Below are 17,656 nucleotides of genomic sequence, written 5' to 3'. Positions count from 1 at the left end.
ATTAAAAATACCCTCAGGAAACTTACCGTACCCAGTGATGGACAAAATCTTAACCGCAATTAACTTAATTTAGAAGTTCAGTCAAAAGTCCTGGCCATTGAACTTAAAGCTGCTTTTTATTATTTTTTTACAGCCAGGAGAAGCCAAAAGCTAAACATGTTGGTGGTGCTTCTGAAAAAAAAGGATTGATAGCATTTTGTGCCAGGCTGTCACCAGTAACCCTGAGAACTGCTCTAGCATATTTACATTACAGTACATAGCACATGCAGGTGAGCCAAAGGGTCACAGCCAATCTGCGACTGTGAAATAATGAGGCCTGTATTGCAACCAGTTTACAGGGAAAACATCTGAACTATCTAGATCAATCTCTCAAGATCCAGGCTGCAACATAAAAACCATCGATTGCCACACGTAGCACCAGAGAGTTACAGAATCGAGTTTTCATACATTTTATTCCCCATTTGGCAAGGTTTCCCCCATGCCATCATGGTCGGATGCTCTCCCAGAGGGGCATTGAGGGGCCAGGAAGGTAGGTAAAGGAGACATGGTGGCTATTTTCGTTCAGCTTCTACAGGCTGGATATATGGGAAGAGAAATATTTCATTCAGAAAGGCAGAGTAAATTAGCAAACTTAAATGAAAATTACAATTAAAACATTTTAATAAGAAAAGAAACAAGTTCCGTTAATGGCTCAATGGATAAATGGATTATCCAAGCGTGTCACTAAGCCATGAAGACCAGTTGTGAAAGTTCACAGACCTGAAACGTTAGCTCTACTTCTCTCTCCATGGATGCTACCTGACTTGCTGAATATTTCCAGCATTTTCTGTTTTTACTTAAGATTTCCAGCACCTATTGTAATATGCTTTGGTATGGCAAGAGAGTTCCCAGTTCAATCCCTGTAACATGCAGGGTTGGCCATTGGTTAGAGCAGTGATGGAGTGAATGCAATTAGCTTCAGTGGCCCCTGACTAGGGAGGGAACTAAAAGACAGTGAGAGGGGTTCTTCCCCGACAGTGCGGACAGAATCAGGCTCAACATCAGCACACCCATGGTGAATGGCCTGATGCTCAACTAATTTAAGCTTAGACAAAATAGCCAGTATTGGGTACCAGAAGGCTGCCAGTCATGGAAGTATTTTCTAGGTGAGTTCACAGCTATTGAAAAAAAGCAATGGAAGGAAAAATGTTAAACTCCTCCTCTTAAAAAAAAACCTTGACCTCAACAGTTACTGGGACAGAGCAGGTTTACTTTCTAAATTAACAAGTTCAATTAATAATGGATACACTATTCATGCTGTGGTACAATGAAGCTTTCAGCTACCTTAGCCCTAAGCTCTGGAATTTCCTCCCTCTCTTCCTTAAGACTCTTTAAACCTACCTCTTTGCCAAGTTTTTGGTTGACTGGCCTAGCACAGTATCTCCTTATGTGGCTCAAAGTCAAGTTGTGCTTGATAACACTCCTGTGAAAATCCATGGAACATTTCATTACATTAAAGGCACTAACAGGGTAGCTGGGAATGTGGGGTTGAGGCCACAATCAGATCAGTCATGACCTTAGTGAATGGTGGAGCAGGCTCGAGGGGCCGAGTGGCCTACTCCTGCTCCTAATTCACACGCTGGTAAATAAATGTAAGTTGTTGTTTTTATGGATTATCTTAGTTTTTGTTTTGCTGGCCACAGCAAACACAGAATTAAAATTGCTTACTGTTAGTTGTCTCTGCATATACATTACAGCTTTACATAACATGTCAAAAGCACTGAAATGCAGCAGTTTGCTTGTCAGCACGGATTAGTAAGCGTCCTCTCAGTTGCTTCGGTGACCATGAGATGGAAACTGAAGCGTTTGGGAGAAATCAAATCTGTCTTCCAGGGAGGAGCCGTTCTATTCAATTACAAGTATCATCAGAGGTTGTTCGCCACGCGTGCTTCTTTGGCAGCCGTTTTTGTGAGCGCAAACATTTTTTGAATCCCCCAAATGGCTAACCAGCTAAATGAGTGCTAATGTCCAGCATTCGAGGTTATCTTCAGGGATATTTGAATACTCTTGGGCAGCATTGCATGAATAGCAGAGACAGTGTGGAACTATTGAAGGATTTCACAATCGTGGATAAACATGGAGAAAACAATCATTTTTTCACAGGTTAGTTACATGTTCAGAGTTAGGGTAGGGGAGGCACATTTGTTCTTTTTGTTACTGGTAGGAATGAAGTAACTGTTGTAAGTAAATAATCTATACTAATGTCAGATCATTTACCTGTTTATTATATTCACTTACTTTGGTGGATTATAGTTTAATGTTTGGTCTGAGAGTATATTCTTCCACCTTGAATGGCTCACATAGCAGTATGTGAAATATTGCAATAAGTTGCAGCACAGTGGGAGGGTTGGGCATTCAAACCCTGAATCTTCTACATGCACCCCCCAGATATCTAGTTGGAAAAGGCTCATCCTGGTTTTCAGTTGCTGTTACAGGAGTGACACCAAACCCCAAAGAAATATTAAGATTAAAAATCTGTAACTTGTAGTTAGTGATTTTTAAAAAAATGATTTTAATACAGATCATATTTTGGCCCCCTTTTCGGTGGATTGGAAGAACAGACAGTATCCATCCTACTATTTATTTCATTTGAAAAACTTTAATGCTTAATACGTTGCTGCACTATAATCCAAATGCGCCATTTGCAGCCTGTTCCAAGAATTATTTTTCATGCTCTTAAAGAAATTCGGGAAACTACAAACCTGTTGATTAAAACCATGTTTCTCCTCAATGATAAAGGTGTTGTAGATACTCCAGGGGAGACCTGTGACTGCACTGAATAAGGTTGCCAGAAATAGGAATGCCAAGGACTGAGTTATCTGTTAACAGAAAAGAAAAATATAAAGGCAACTTTTTTTTTAAAAAGCACAAGTTGTACCACAATGATGAAAGAAGGAAGTGTTCCTAATACGAAATACTCCACAATCTGTACACAACTTTAGGAAAAGACCATTTTATGCTGCATGTGTTTCCATATGTTTTCACTAGATGGTACTAACAATAGGCTGGATGTTGTTGCAGTAGGCCATCTCACTAGTACACATCGTTAGTTTGGCTATTTCCTGCACCCTTCAGCTAAAATGTTTTGGAACTTGCTGGATGTGTGGACTTATAACAATGCAACGAGGGCCAAGTGGCATCTCGGATTTAAGGATTAAGAAAGATGACGGAAAGTGGATGAAGTCGAGTCAAATCGACTGCAGAAAGAGAAAGGCAGTTTAGATTGAGAGAAAAAAGACGAAGGAAAAAATGCAAAATGTGACAATTTTAAAATGTTTCACAATTTATTACATGTAGGAATGAGACCGACCAGTTTAAATTACTCACTTCCTGGAATAGCGGTTGATTGCATTGCATTAACAATTATCGCAAGTATGTGTTAAGGTCCAGCCCCAACTTTCTGTTCTGGAGATTCACAACTTGCAGCCAATTTGCACATAACAGGATCTCACAAATTACAATGAAGCAGATGACATGATAAATCGGCTGTGACCATCCAGCTATTCATATTGCCCGTTTTTGGTCAACTAGATCTTTAAGCAAGGAGGAAAGATCATTCTATTTCACCTCAGGTGGAGATGAGGAGCAGTGGTGGCCACTGTAGCTTGAGTGTAAAACATGATTGGCACAACTTCAATTTTAATCTTCTGAATGAAAGGATAGTATAAAAGTTGTGGCTTTGCTGAGTTAAAAATAAAATAAATTGCAATTAAAAGTGGTGCTTTGGCAAAGAAGCCTGTGCTAAATGTTAAGAATTTACAAATTCTCTAACCTAACCTGGAATAGGAAATCAGTCATTGGAACTGAAGTTATAGAAACTATGTTTTATGTATAGGGGAGGCAGTGGCATTGTGGTATAGCCATGCTGGGGACAAAGGTTCAAATCCCACCATGGCAGCTGGTGGAATTTAAATTCAATTAATAATAAAAATATCTGCTAATAAGCTAGTCTCAGTAATGGTGGCCATGAAACTATCATCAATTGTTGTAAAAACACATCTGGCATCTTTACCTGGTCTGGCCTACACGTGACTCCAGATGCACAACAATATGGTTAATTCATAACTGCCCTCTGGATTGGTCTAGCAAGTCACTCAGTTCATAGGGCAATTAGGGATGGGTAACAAATGCTGGCCTTGCCAGGGACTCCCACATCCCATAATAAAAAAAAATCTTCAGACTACCGTGTCCACCCACCTCCCTCCTAACACACTGCACCCCCTCCCCACCCAACACCCCCACCTCACTCGAGACCACCAAATAGAATGATCTCACCCTTCTTTGTCCAGAGATGCTGTTAGTTAAAACTGAGCAATATAAATAGCTGGATGTTCACGCACTTGCTCATTCCTAACTAATGGAGAAATTGAAGAGAGCACTGGGAAGGAGAGGGAGTGAAGAGAGAAAAATAAAACTCAAAAAAGGAATTTACAAAACAACCTGACTGAACAGCATCAGTGTTAATCTTTGTTCCTTTTCTGGCAAGGAAACTTAAGTTTACAGTCCTGAAAATAATTAAAATGATTGCTGCAAGCTATCTGCATGCAATACTTAAGGAGAAAAAGAAAATAAATCAGTGTCAAAATCACATTATACAAACTAGATATAGACGACATTTCATTTTGGTTCATGTTACTTGCTGGAATCATCACAAAATGATTCAACAATGGAAAACTGTTATTCTAAGATACAGAGCACTTACCTCATACTCGGGTCCTAGGCTGAAACGTCCTATGATGTGTCCAGATATTTTCCATAGAAAGGGAATTCCACCCAGCAAGAGGATAAGCTGTAAAGGGAGCAGCACATTTATAAGAATGGCTTTAAAGCGAATGTTTATTACCGGTGATGGTTTGGTACCAAGTACAACCTCGGTATAACACGTGTAGCAAACGAGCCATGGTTACAAGTTCACTGTGCTCAGACGTGGAGGCTTACAGAACATTCTAACAGTACAAGTGCAAAATTATTTGAAATAAAGCTAGAGTTCCCTGAGGGCTGTTAGTAAGAGCAACATGTAACAGATCCACAGGGACCAGAAGCTCCAAGATTCAATTTTCAGTCAGCATGCAAACTGACCTATTCTGGGGTCAAACCCAAGAGAATATGTAATGTCTTCACATTTGGTATTAAGGGAGGGTAAATTCTTCATCAAAATACAACATTAATCAGCTGCCCTCAAATGGAGCAACAGTGCCACAACTGCACTCAGTATCCGCGTCTCTAGGCAAGAGAGTGAAAAAGCAACCAGGGTTCCCTCTCATGCCTCCCATCAGGTCTGCTGCCAGAATGCAAGTTGGGGATAGATAATAACAGATTCAGTTGCAATGCCCTCCTTTCAGGGTTGAATATCGTTGGTGATCACACTTCCTGGCTGAAGAATGATCAGCAAGATCAATATCTTACAGCATGAGAAAGCACACATTCAGGAGAAGCGAAAATATTATTTACATGGGTGGGAAAAAACATCCCATTGGATCAAGTGGGCAAATTTGAATACCAATCATTACTCATTATCAAATTCGTTTTAATTAATTCACAGGCTGGGCCAGCATTTATTGCCCATCCCTAGTTGCCCTTGAGAAGGTGGTGGTGAGCTGCCTTCTTGAACCGCTACAGTCCATGTGGCGTAAGTACACCCACAGGGCTGTTAGGGAGGGAGTTCCAGGACAATATATTCCCAAGTCAGGATGGTGAGTGACTTGGAGGGGAACTTCCAGGTGGTGGTGTTCCCAGTTATCTGCTGCCCTTGACCTTCTAGATGGTAGTGGTCATGGATTTGGAAGGTGCTGTCGAAGGAGCCTTGGTGAATTCCTGCAGTGCATCTTGTAGATGGTACACACTGCTGCTACTGTGCGTCGGTGGTGGAGGGAGTGAATGTTTGTGGATGTGGTGCCGATCCAGCAGGCTGCTTTAACCTGAATGGTGTCAAGCTTTGAGTGTTGTGGGAGCTGCACTCATCCTGGCAAGTGGGCAGTATTCCATCACACTCCTGATTTGCGCCTTGTAGATGGTGGACAGGCTTTGGGGAGTCAGGAGGTGAGTTACTCATCACACGATTCCTAGCCTCTGACCTGCTCATGTAGCCGCAGTGTTAATATGGATAGCCAAGTTCAGTTTCTGGTCAATGGTAACCCCCCATGATATTGATGGCGGGGGATTCAGTGATGGCAATGCCTTTGAACATCAAGAAGTGATGGTTAGATTCTCTCTTGTTGGAGATGGTCATTGCCTGACACTTGGGCTTGTCAGCCCAAGCCTGGATATTATCTAGGTCTTGATGGACTTGGACATGGACTGCTTCAGTATCTGAGGAGTTATGAATGGTGCTGAATATTATGCAATCATCAGCAAACATCCCCACTTCTGACCTTGTGATGGAAGGAAGGTCATTAATGAAGCAGCTGAAGATGGTTGGGCTGAGGACACTACCCAGAGGAACTCCTGCAGTGATGTCCTGGAGCCGAGATGACTGACCTCCAACAACCACAACCATCTTCCAGCCAGCTGAGGGCTTTCCCCAATTCCCATTGACTCCAGTTTTGCGAGGGCTCCTTGATGCCACTCGGTCAAATGCGGCCTTGATGTCAAGGGCAGTCACTCTCATTTCACCTTGGGAGTTCAGCCCTTTTGTCCATGTTTGAACCAAAGCTGTAATGAGGTCAGGAGTTGAGTGGCCCTGGCGGAACCCAAACTGGGTGTCAGTGAGCAAGTTATTGCTAAGCAAGTACCGCTTGACAGCACTGTTGATGACCCCTTCCATTACTTTACTGATGATGGAGAGTAGACTGATAATTGGCTGGGTTGGATTTGTCCTGCTTTTTGTGTACAGGACATACCTGGGCAATTTTCCACATACTGTAGTGAGTGGGATAGTTTTGCTTATACTGCACTTTGCATTAGACAGGATTCAAACCAAATAAACCAACCAAAACGTATACCACAGTTATATCCATCTTCTATTGACAGCAAAATACTGCAGATGCTGGAAATCTGAAACAAAAACAAAAAAATGCTGAAAAAACTCAGCAGGTCTGACAGCATTAGTGGAGAGAGAGACAGAGTTAACGTTTCGAGTCCATATGACTCTTCTGCAGATCTGAAGAAGAGTCATACAGACTTGAAACATTATCTCTGTCTCTCTCTCTCCACAGATGCTGTCAGGCCTGCTGAGCTTTTCCGGCATTTTTTGTTTTTGTTTCTATTGGTTGACTATCGTTTCAATATTGTGTTATTTTGGGAGCAATGTGTGCAAGCACTTAACATTTTGTCTGCGGTTTCACATTTGCTCCTTTACTGTTTGTAAAATAGATTTCAGAATGTCACACTCAAAATGGAAGTTACTGTTCATTTAAAGGCCAATATATTAGCCTCAGACATGAGGGACCATTCGAAGGAAGAAAGAGGAAAGGTTTGCATTTATATAATCACCTTTCACTACCTCAAGAATATCACAAAACACTTCACAGACAATGAAGTATGTTCTAAGCCCAGGCAATTCTGTAATGTAGAGAGTGATCATTGTAGGCAGATTCTAATTGCAAATCTACTAAGTGCCAATTTCCAACTTGAGCACTTCCAGCTTACAATTCAAGCGTTTGCTGTTGGCCAGACTGTTAGCTTGTCATCTTGTTGGAGTGTTTTGTAAACAATGTTTTGCCTTGTATAACACAATAGGACAGCTTGCTGGGAATTAACTAGATAGGTTTCCGATCCACAAGAAATATTCAGCACAAATAACTTAATACTTTGAAGATTCAGGTAGCTCAGCTCTCATCTCAGGCTTGTGTGATGGTTTGAGATGATGGGTTCAAATCCCTCCCAAATTGCAAAACTGAATCCAGCAAAACAGATCATTTGTGGGGCTGGCCCTGGGAGGGGAGGTGGTGTAGAAATTGTGATAAAACCCAAATTTTTTTTTATTCTTCATGGGATGTGGACATCACTGTCAAGGCCAGCACTTGGTGCCCATCCCTAATTCCCCTTCCATTACTTTAAGTGGCTTGCTCAGAGGGCAGTTAAGAGCCAACCATATTGTTGTAGGTCTGGAGTCACAGGTATAGATTAACTTCCCTAAACCAGATGAGTTTTTATGACAATCAATGATAATCTCATGGTCACTATTAATTCCATATTTTATTAACTGAATTTAAATTCCACCAGCTGCCTTGGTGGGATTTGAACTCATGTCCTCAGGACGTTAGCCTGGACCTCTAGATTGCTAGCTCAGCGACAATACCACTGCCACCTTCTGTCTCAGCGAAATGGTTCATTCATGTTCCTCACACCTGGTCTGGCCTAAACAGGACAACATGTGGTTGACACTTATTGCATGCCACTCAGTTGTAACAAGTGTAATACATATCAGCCTAGCCAGCAACACCCACATCTGAAAAATATACACAGAGAGCTTTGATTTGACCATGGAAGCATGAAGTTGGGACATAATGGCCTAGGTATACATTTATGTAAATCTTGCCATGACTATTCTACTTGTTTTCTGCCTGAAAAGCGTTTGCTTTATCAGAAGTTCCTAAAGAACCTTATCGAGTTGGTTTGTGTTTCTAACCCGTTACGAATCGCTCCAAATTAGCATACTTGGGGCCGGTTTCAATAGAGTTTGGCTCATTCCAAAGAAGACTGTCAACTTCCTATCTTTGTAGCAAAATTCTGAACTGCTTTAGGAAGACCAATGGCTCGCTATTTGCAGTGAAATTGTAAATTTGAATATAAGAACAAAGTTACAATTCTGCAATGACTAGCAAAAAGAACATCCTCCCTCAAGGCTGTTGCTCAAGGTATGGCTTGGAATCAAATCCTTTGGTTTCTCTCTCCCGTATGGAGTGCAAAATACTTTGCTTCATTATAAATTTATTTCAGTTTAAAAAAACCATGTCCTCTCCCCTGCAGATATTTCCCCCAATGAAAATAGATTTAATGTCTTTAAGTTAAATCTTTGTTGCTCTGTATGAAGAGATCCCACTGTCAACCTCTTTTCTTAACTATGACAACTGTGGTTTCCAAGGCCCCTTCAGTGGCATTTCTCCTTCACATCCACACACAGCAAGGAGTTCCATGAATTCATACCTAGATTATTCCTCCCACTCCCCATTTTCCATGGAATTTTTGATCAAATTTCACAACCTGCCCACATTTCAAAAAGACAAGTTATCTGCACTGCAATTTTTTTTTAATCAAAGTAATTAATTTTTTTGAAAAGTGTATGGGGACAAAGGCACAAATTTCACATTTTCTGAAGGGGCAGGATATGTTTTTATATTTTGTCTTTAGGCAAACATGAGACTGGGAGGGTAGCAGAGAAATATTACCTATCTGTAAGTGTGCCTTCTGTCCAATCACTCTCCCGCCTAGTCCTATAGGAAACACTACTCTGACTGACAGTCAGCCAGGCAACTCACCACTGCAAATTCCAATCTACACACACACACAGCATACACCACAAGCACCATACACCACACGCACCATACACCACACGCACGCACCCTACACCACACGCACGCACCCTACACCACACGCACGCACCCTACACCACACGCACGCACCCTACACCACACGCACGCACCCTACACCACACGCACGCACCCTACACCACACGCACGCACCCTACACCACACGCACGCACCCTACACCACACGCACGCACCCTACACCACACGCACGCACCCTACACCACACGCACGCACCCTACACCACACGCACGCACCCTACACCACACGCACGCACCCTACACCACACGCACGCACCCTACACCACACGCACGCACCCTACACCACACGCACGCACCCTACACCACACGCACGCACCCTACACCACACGCACGCACCCTACACCACACGCACGCACCCTACACCACACGCACCCTACACCACACGCACCCTACACCACACGCACCATACACCACACGCACCATACACCACACGCACCATACACCACACGCACCATACACCACACGCACACACCATACACCACACGCACACACCATACACCACACGCACACACCACACACCACACGCACACACCACACACCACACGCACACACCACACACCACACGCACACACCACACACCACACGCACACACCATACACCACACGCACACACCATACACCACACGCACACACCATACACCACACGCACACACCATACACCACACGCACACACCATACACCACACGCACACACCATACACCACACGCACACACCATACACCACACGCACACACCATACACCACACACACACACACCATACACCACACACACACACACACACCATACACCACACACACACACACCATACACCACACACCACACGCATACACGCACCATACACCACACACACCATACACCACACGCAAACACGCACCATACACCACACGCACCATACACCACACACCACATGCATACACGCACCATACACCACACGCATACACACACCATACACCACACACACACACCACACACCACACATGCACCATACACCACACACCACACGCATACACGCACCATACGCATACACGCACCATACACCACACGCACCATACACCACACGCACCATACACCACACGCACCATACACCACACGCACCATACACCACACGCACCATACACCACACGCACCATACACCACACGCACCATACACCACACGCACCATACACCACACGCACCATACACCACATGCATACACGCACCATACACCACACGCATACATGCACCATACAACACACACATACACGCACCATACACCACACACATACACGCACCATACACCACACGCATACACGCACCATACACCACACGCATACACGCACCATACACCACACGCATACACGCACCATACACCACACGCATACACGCACCATACACCACACACCACACGCATACATGCACCATACACCACACGCATACACACGCGCGTGCGCGCGCACACCATGCGCGCACGCACACACCACGCGCGCACGCGCGCGCATACACACACCACACGCGCGCACACACACCACACGCACGCAAACACACCACACGCACACACACACACCACACGCACACACACACACCACACGCACACACACATACCACACGCACACACACACACCACACGCACACACACACACCACACGCACACACACACACCACACGCACACACACACACCACACGCACACACACACACCACACGCACACACACACACCACACGCACACACACCACACGCACACACACCACACGCACACACACACACACCACACGCACACACCACACGCACACGCACACACACCACACGCACACACACACACCACACGCACACACACACACCACACGCACACACACACACCACACGCACACACACACACCACACGCACACACACACACCACACGCACACACACACACCACACGCACACACACACACCACACGCACACACACACACCACACGCACACACACACACCACACGCACACACACACACCACACGCACACACACACCACACGCACACACCACACCACACACACACACACACACCACACGCACACACACACCACACTTTGCCCATCAAACTCAACTCCTACTGTACTACAAAAAGAGAAAAGCATTCTATTATGTGAAAAACCTCAAGTTAAGTTGTTTTACCAAACACTTGACAGCTACAACTGCTAAATATAAATACTTTAAAGCACATAGGTACCTCATTCCAGATTTAATGATCCATTTTGAGTGGCACTAATTTCCCATGCCTTTCCTATACCCTGGGTTCCAGGAATAATGGACAGCGCAAATGAAGTTATTTTTTAAAAAGTGTGAGGACAAAGAGAGATAATTGACATCAGGAAATTAAGACCTCACATGAAAGAAACTATCTTTCATTTTACCTTTGAAATCAGCCACTAAAATTTCAATTTACAAATGTATCTGCAATAGTTTCAGGGATACTAGGCACTACTCACTGTTCCCTCAGTTTCAGAATAAAGACCAGACCAGAATCCAAAAGTACTTTTATCCAGCTGGTACAGACGAGATTTCTCAAAAGTTTCAGAGTCCATGATCTTCCCCAATTCTTCAGGGACCAGTGTGGTGTCTCTGTACGTCTTGCGCTAAAGAGCAGGAAAGGAAGACACAATTCACATGTATGTTTGCAGTAGAAACGTATTAAATCCCCCTCCGTCCTCCAGTTTCATCCCTTTCTCTCTGTGACTAATACTGATATAGAATTCCATGCTTTACTAAAGTGGTCATTCATAAGCCTGGATGCTGAGTGTGAGCAGGCCCATCAACCACAGAGACACAAGTCCAACCCACTTTTCAGCAGGGATCGTTCGATAGTATTCAAGAGCAGAAATCCTGACTATTTCCCCTTTCCCTCACCCATGGATGCAGCAGACAACTGTACCTTGGCTAAGATCAGTTAACTCAGCGAGATTCTGGGAATCTGGGATATTTCTGATTTGTTGTGACTCAGGACAACAACAATCAATGCAATCATTCACTGAACATTAGGAAAGACATTTTTAAATTGACCGATACACATCAAATGCTTTACATTTGTTTTTTCACTATATATTCACTCAGGATTTCCAATATTAAAGTGTCCTCAACACCCAATGATTGAAATTAGGTAACTCATAATCAACTTAAAAAGATCGGGTTAATTTCTAATTGTGACATGAGCTACAAAAAGAAATATGTAACAGTTTGTTTATGGAGACTTGGTGTCATAACCAAACCCATGTTGGACCGAATAGAATCAGCAGTGGAGGACAAGTAGCATGCTCTCCGATTGTGGGGGAAGATCTCCTTCTCAAGCAGTGGCTCTGCTTTTAGCCTTTACAGGTACAAGAACATAAGAAATAGGAGCAGGAATAGGCTTTACAGCCCATCATGTTTGCTCCGCCACTCACTACGATCATGGCTGATCTTCTGCCTCAACTCCACTTTCCCACCTGCTCTTCACATCCTTCGATTCCCTGAGAGATCAAAAATCTGTCTCTCTTCCTTACATACACTGGTTTCATACTCAGCGATCTAATCCTAGCTGGAGAATGACTTGCAATGGCTTCTCTTCCTGCTCCTGCATCTTTACCTCTGGCCGCACCCCCCACCCCCCCCCCCCCCCCAAAAATCTATCCTTAGCCCCCTCCTATTGCTCATCTACATGCTGCCCCTTGGCGACATCATCCAAAAGCAGTGTTAGTTTTTACATGAATGCTGATGACAACCTGTCCTACCTCAGCACCAGCTCTCTCAACTCCCTACCATTGCTAAATTATCAGATGGCTTATCCAACATCAAATACTGGATGAGCAGAAGTTTCCTCCAATTAAACATTAGTAAGACTGAAGCCAATGTCTTTGGTTCTTTTCATAACTTTGGTGTCACATTTGATCCCAAGATGAGCTTTCGAGCTTATATTTGTGCCATCACTATGATCACCTATTTCCACCTCAATAATATTGCGTGACTTCGCCTGTCTCAGCTCATTTGCTGCTGAAACCCTCATTCGTGCCTTCATTAGCCCTAGACTTGACTATTCCAACACACTCCAGGCTGTTCTCCCATATTCTACTCGCTGTAAACGTGAGGTCATCCAAAACTCTGCTGCCCATTTCTTAGCTTGCAGCAGGTCCTGTTGCCTTATCACCCCTGTGCTCACTGACCTTCATTGCCTCTCTTGTCTTGGTTCTAAAATTCCTACCCTTGTTTTCAAATCCCTCCATGGCCTGGTCCATCCCCATCTATGTAACCCCCTCCAACCTTACACCATCAGGAATATCTGTGCTCCTCTAATTCTGGCCTCCTCTGCATCCCCAGTTTTAACCGTTCCACCATTAGTGGTTGTGCCTTCAATGTTCAGGCCCCAAGCTCTGGAATTCCTTCCCTATACCTCTCCTTTAATTCACTCCTTAAAACGTACCTCTTTGAACAAGCTTTTGACCATCTGCCCTAATATCTCCTTATGTGGCTCATGTCATACTTTGTTTTATAATACTCCTGTGAAGTGCCTTTAGATATCTCATTACATTAAAGAGGCTTTATAAATACAAGTTGCTGAAAACATACTGAACGATGAAGCATTCACAACCCTCTGGGGAGGAATCTTCTCACCTCAGGTCTAAATGATCACCACCCTTATCTGAGATTGCGCCCCCTATTCTAAATTCACCAAACAGGGAAACAATCTTGCGCTGTTTACCCTATCAAGCCTCTTCAGAATCTTGCATGTTTCAATGAGATCTCCTTTCATTATTCTAGACTCCAGAGAATAAGCCCAATTTACTCAGCCTCTCATCATAGGACAACACTTTCATCCCCAAACCAATCTAGTGAACCTTCGCTGTACCACCTCCAATAAAAGTATATCCTTCCTTAGATATGGAGAACAAAACATTGCACAATACTCTAGTTGTGGTCTCACCAAAGCCCTATACAATTGTAGCAAGACGTCCTTATTCTTGTTTCCAATCCTCTTGCAATAAATGCCATTTGCCTTCAGTCATGAAGAGATATTAATGTCATGTTATTGAAAATTATTTTTAAAATTGAACTGTAGTGGGGTCTGTGTCTATGTGTTTGACTGTGTGTGTCTTAATTGGATTAAAGCCAGCTAGTCTGGGTGCTTTATGTATAGTAGTTTGAGATGTTAATTGGGTAAACAGTAAGGAAGTTAAAAGGCAAAGTGTACATTTGCATTTGTTAAATAAAGCATTCAAGAGTGGGAGTAAAATCTTGCACCTAGCTGGGAGATGCCAAGCAATATGTTTATATTACTAATAAAATTAGTGGGATGAAAATGTTATTGTTAGATCTGAAGTTAAAAACCTAGTGATACCATGGAAAATTTACATTCAAAAGGGAAGCTAGATATAAAGAGGGAAGGGAGATTGTGTGTGAGGTAGAGGTGTTTAAGATCTAACCAGCCTGGTAAGCCTCCAACTGTGTCTGCAAAGGAACCAAATTGCAAGGAAACTCATTTTGAATTTGTATGATCAAACGTGCTTTGCCTGGTGTCCATTGCATTGGTGGAGATTTATCTGGGAGTGATTAATTTGGGGATTTGTTTAAAAGTTTTTATGACAGTAATTTGTAGACATGTGTATCTGTTTAATTTGTTGTAAATAAACGTTTAATTTAGTTTTATATAAAAAAAACCTATTGAGGCTCAGTGGTCTTATTCCTGAATTCAGAGCTGCATTTCAAACATACCAATTGAATATATAGGTTATGACAGTTGTTTCAAGTTTCTCTCTGGAATTTAAACTACTCAGCCTTTACCAACTGCTGTGCCATAACACCTTCCCAATTGCTTGCTGTACCTGCATGCTAACTTTGTGGTCCTTGTACAAGAGCACCCAAATCTCTCTGAACATCAACATGCAGAAGTTTCACACCTTTTAAAAAATATACAAGACAAGATGGGAAGTGTATCATGTACTTTGACTGTGCAAAAGGCTTTACAGACAAGCTAAAAGCAAAATACTGTGGATGCTGGAAATCTGAAATAAAACAGAAAATGCTGGAAAAACTTAGCAGGTCTGGCAGCATCTGTAGAGAGATTAACAGAGTTAACGTTTCAAGTCTGTATGACTCTTCTTCAGAGCTCTGAAGATGGAGAAAAGTCAGTTTGAAACATAAGTCACCCAAAATGCACCCATACTGATGGACTTCACTTCTCCATTGGAACGTTGAAGACTGCAGACAGACATCTGTGTCTAACAGACTGCCAGTGCATCATGTAAATCATCTGTCTGACAAACTATCATTTTGACTGGAATTGCAGTCTCTGATATCCCACTTCAGGGTGCATATGATATAAGTCAGCCAAAATAAATCTTTCTCCGCCATCACCAGCCCCCTCACTACAACTCTCTTATAACTGGGGGGCTTCTCCCCTTTCCCACAGCGTCACCAACTACATGTGTCAGATATTACATCATTGATTTAACAATGTTTTCTTTAGATATTTAACACAAGTGTCTTAATTTCCCGATCAGATGTATGCATTCATGGAAACTAGCACAAAATTGCATTCAAAGTACCACAACCGATTGTAATGAAAGATGTCATTAAGAGATTACCAAACCTCAGTGATCCTAAACCTGACACACATTCATGTAAGGCTGAAGCTTCAGTTATTAACAGCTGCTCGTACAAGGACAGGGGTGGGGTCACAGGTTTATAGTTTTGGGCAACAGATGCAGGGGGAATGTGAGGAAGAACCTCTCTTACACAGGGAATGCTAATGAGCCGGAACTCACTGCCTTGGAGGATGGTGGAAGCAAAGACAATCAATGATTTCAAAAGGAAAATGGATGGGCATTTGAAGGAAATAAACTTGCAGGGCTACGGGGATGGAGCAGGGGAATGGGACTGACCGGATAGCTCTATAGAGATCTGGCATGGACTTGATGAGCCAAGTGGCCTCTTTCTGTACCATAACTCTCTGATCACACACAATATATTCCCTTTAAGCACACACACACCCCCTCCCCCCACCATCCTTTCTCACCCTTCAAATGTTTTCCGATAGCACAGCAGTGGAATGCTTTTGACACAAAATTGACTTTACTTGAAGCATACAGAAAGGAGTTGGGGATGGGTGTGTGTGTGTGTGTGGAGAGAAAGAGGGGCAAAGACCAATCTCTCACTTTCCAGCTTATTCAAAAGTCAAAAGGCAGGGAGGGGGAATGTTAATTTCAAACTTATAAGTGTTCAAATTTAAAACAAAAGCTTGTAACCAAGTCTTTACATGTTTAAGAACAAAAGGGGCAAATGTACAATGGAGGACCAAAACTGATTTGGTAAGGAGATGTTAAAATTGAAGATCCATTTTTCTTACAGGATTGGTGCACTGTTACATTGTTTCAAACTGCCTGATACAATGTATCAAACTGCCTGACACATTGTTTCACCGAAGGGTGGGGAGGGGGGGGGGATTTGTTTCCACATAAAACAGGGCGTGGAAGCAATGCGCTGAGATCCTCCAAAGTGAGGGATTGCTCTTCGTTTGGTGTCTGACTCTCCCCACCCCACCCCACCCATGTGTCTCCATTACTGGGGGAGTGGGAAAGGGGGGTGGTGGTGGTTAATGTGACTCCCACTTACCTGTCTCTGGGCCAGGTAGGCCTCCCATACATACACGGTCCAGGAAAAGAGCAGCACCGAGTAAAAGATTTGGTTTTCGGTGCTTAACTGTGCAATAAAGTGAATCATGATTCCCCTGCCACTTCCGACTGTCACTGGCACTGAGAAAACTGTTTACTTTTCTTTAAATTCCCCTTTTGACAAGAGCTCGATCCTTACTAGAGAAAATAAAAGTCAGTCTCTACAGAAACAGCTCTTCTCTCTCTCTCTCCCTCCCTCCCTCCCTCCCGGAATTATTTTACTCGCTGTTTTGCCCCGGTTTGTTAATTGGATTTTTATTGTATTTTTTTCCCTCTCTCTCTGCACCTCACTCACTGATCCAGACCTTACTGCCGGCTGAGTTACACTTAAATGGGTCCGGGTGGACAGGAAGTTGGTGCGCTGTGAAATTTTGTTCCATTGCAGAGGCAAGAGTTTGCCCTTGCACACAAAAGGGACGCAGAAGCAGACAGTGGGGTTACCTTAAAAGTCATC

At 43.4% G+C, this 17,656-nt stretch overlaps 1 protein-coding gene across 1 annotated transcript in view; it reads right to left on the bottom strand.

Annotated features, from left to right (window-relative positions):
* zmpste24 (zinc metallopeptidase, STE24 homolog) overlaps nucleotides 1-17,389 on the bottom strand; it is a 32,306-nt gene extending 14,917 nt beyond the window's left edge. Inside the window, exons 1-4 of the mRNA XM_041213446.1 lie at nucleotides 17,144-17,389; nucleotides 11,992-12,138; nucleotides 4,742-4,828; nucleotides 2,742-2,858 (exon numbers count right to left, since the gene is read on the bottom strand). Of these exons, the coding sequence (XP_041069380.1) occupies nucleotides 2,742-2,858; nucleotides 4,742-4,828; nucleotides 11,992-12,138; nucleotides 17,144-17,251 (459 nt within the window). The 5' untranslated portion in view covers nucleotides 17,252-17,389. The remainder of the gene's footprint in view (nucleotides 1-2,741; nucleotides 2,859-4,741; nucleotides 4,829-11,991; nucleotides 12,139-17,143) is intronic.
* Between the last annotated feature and the right edge of the window lie 267 nt (nucleotides 17,390-17,656).

Source organism: Carcharodon carcharias, chromosome 19 (genome assembly GCF_017639515.1).
Source record: "Carcharodon carcharias isolate sCarCar2 chromosome 19, sCarCar2.pri, whole genome shotgun sequence".
NCBI lineage: Eukaryota > Metazoa > Chordata > Chondrichthyes > Lamniformes > Lamnidae > Carcharodon > Carcharodon carcharias.
The sequence above is the reverse complement of the archived record's forward strand: the minus strand, read 5'-3'. Positions and strand labels throughout refer to the sequence as shown.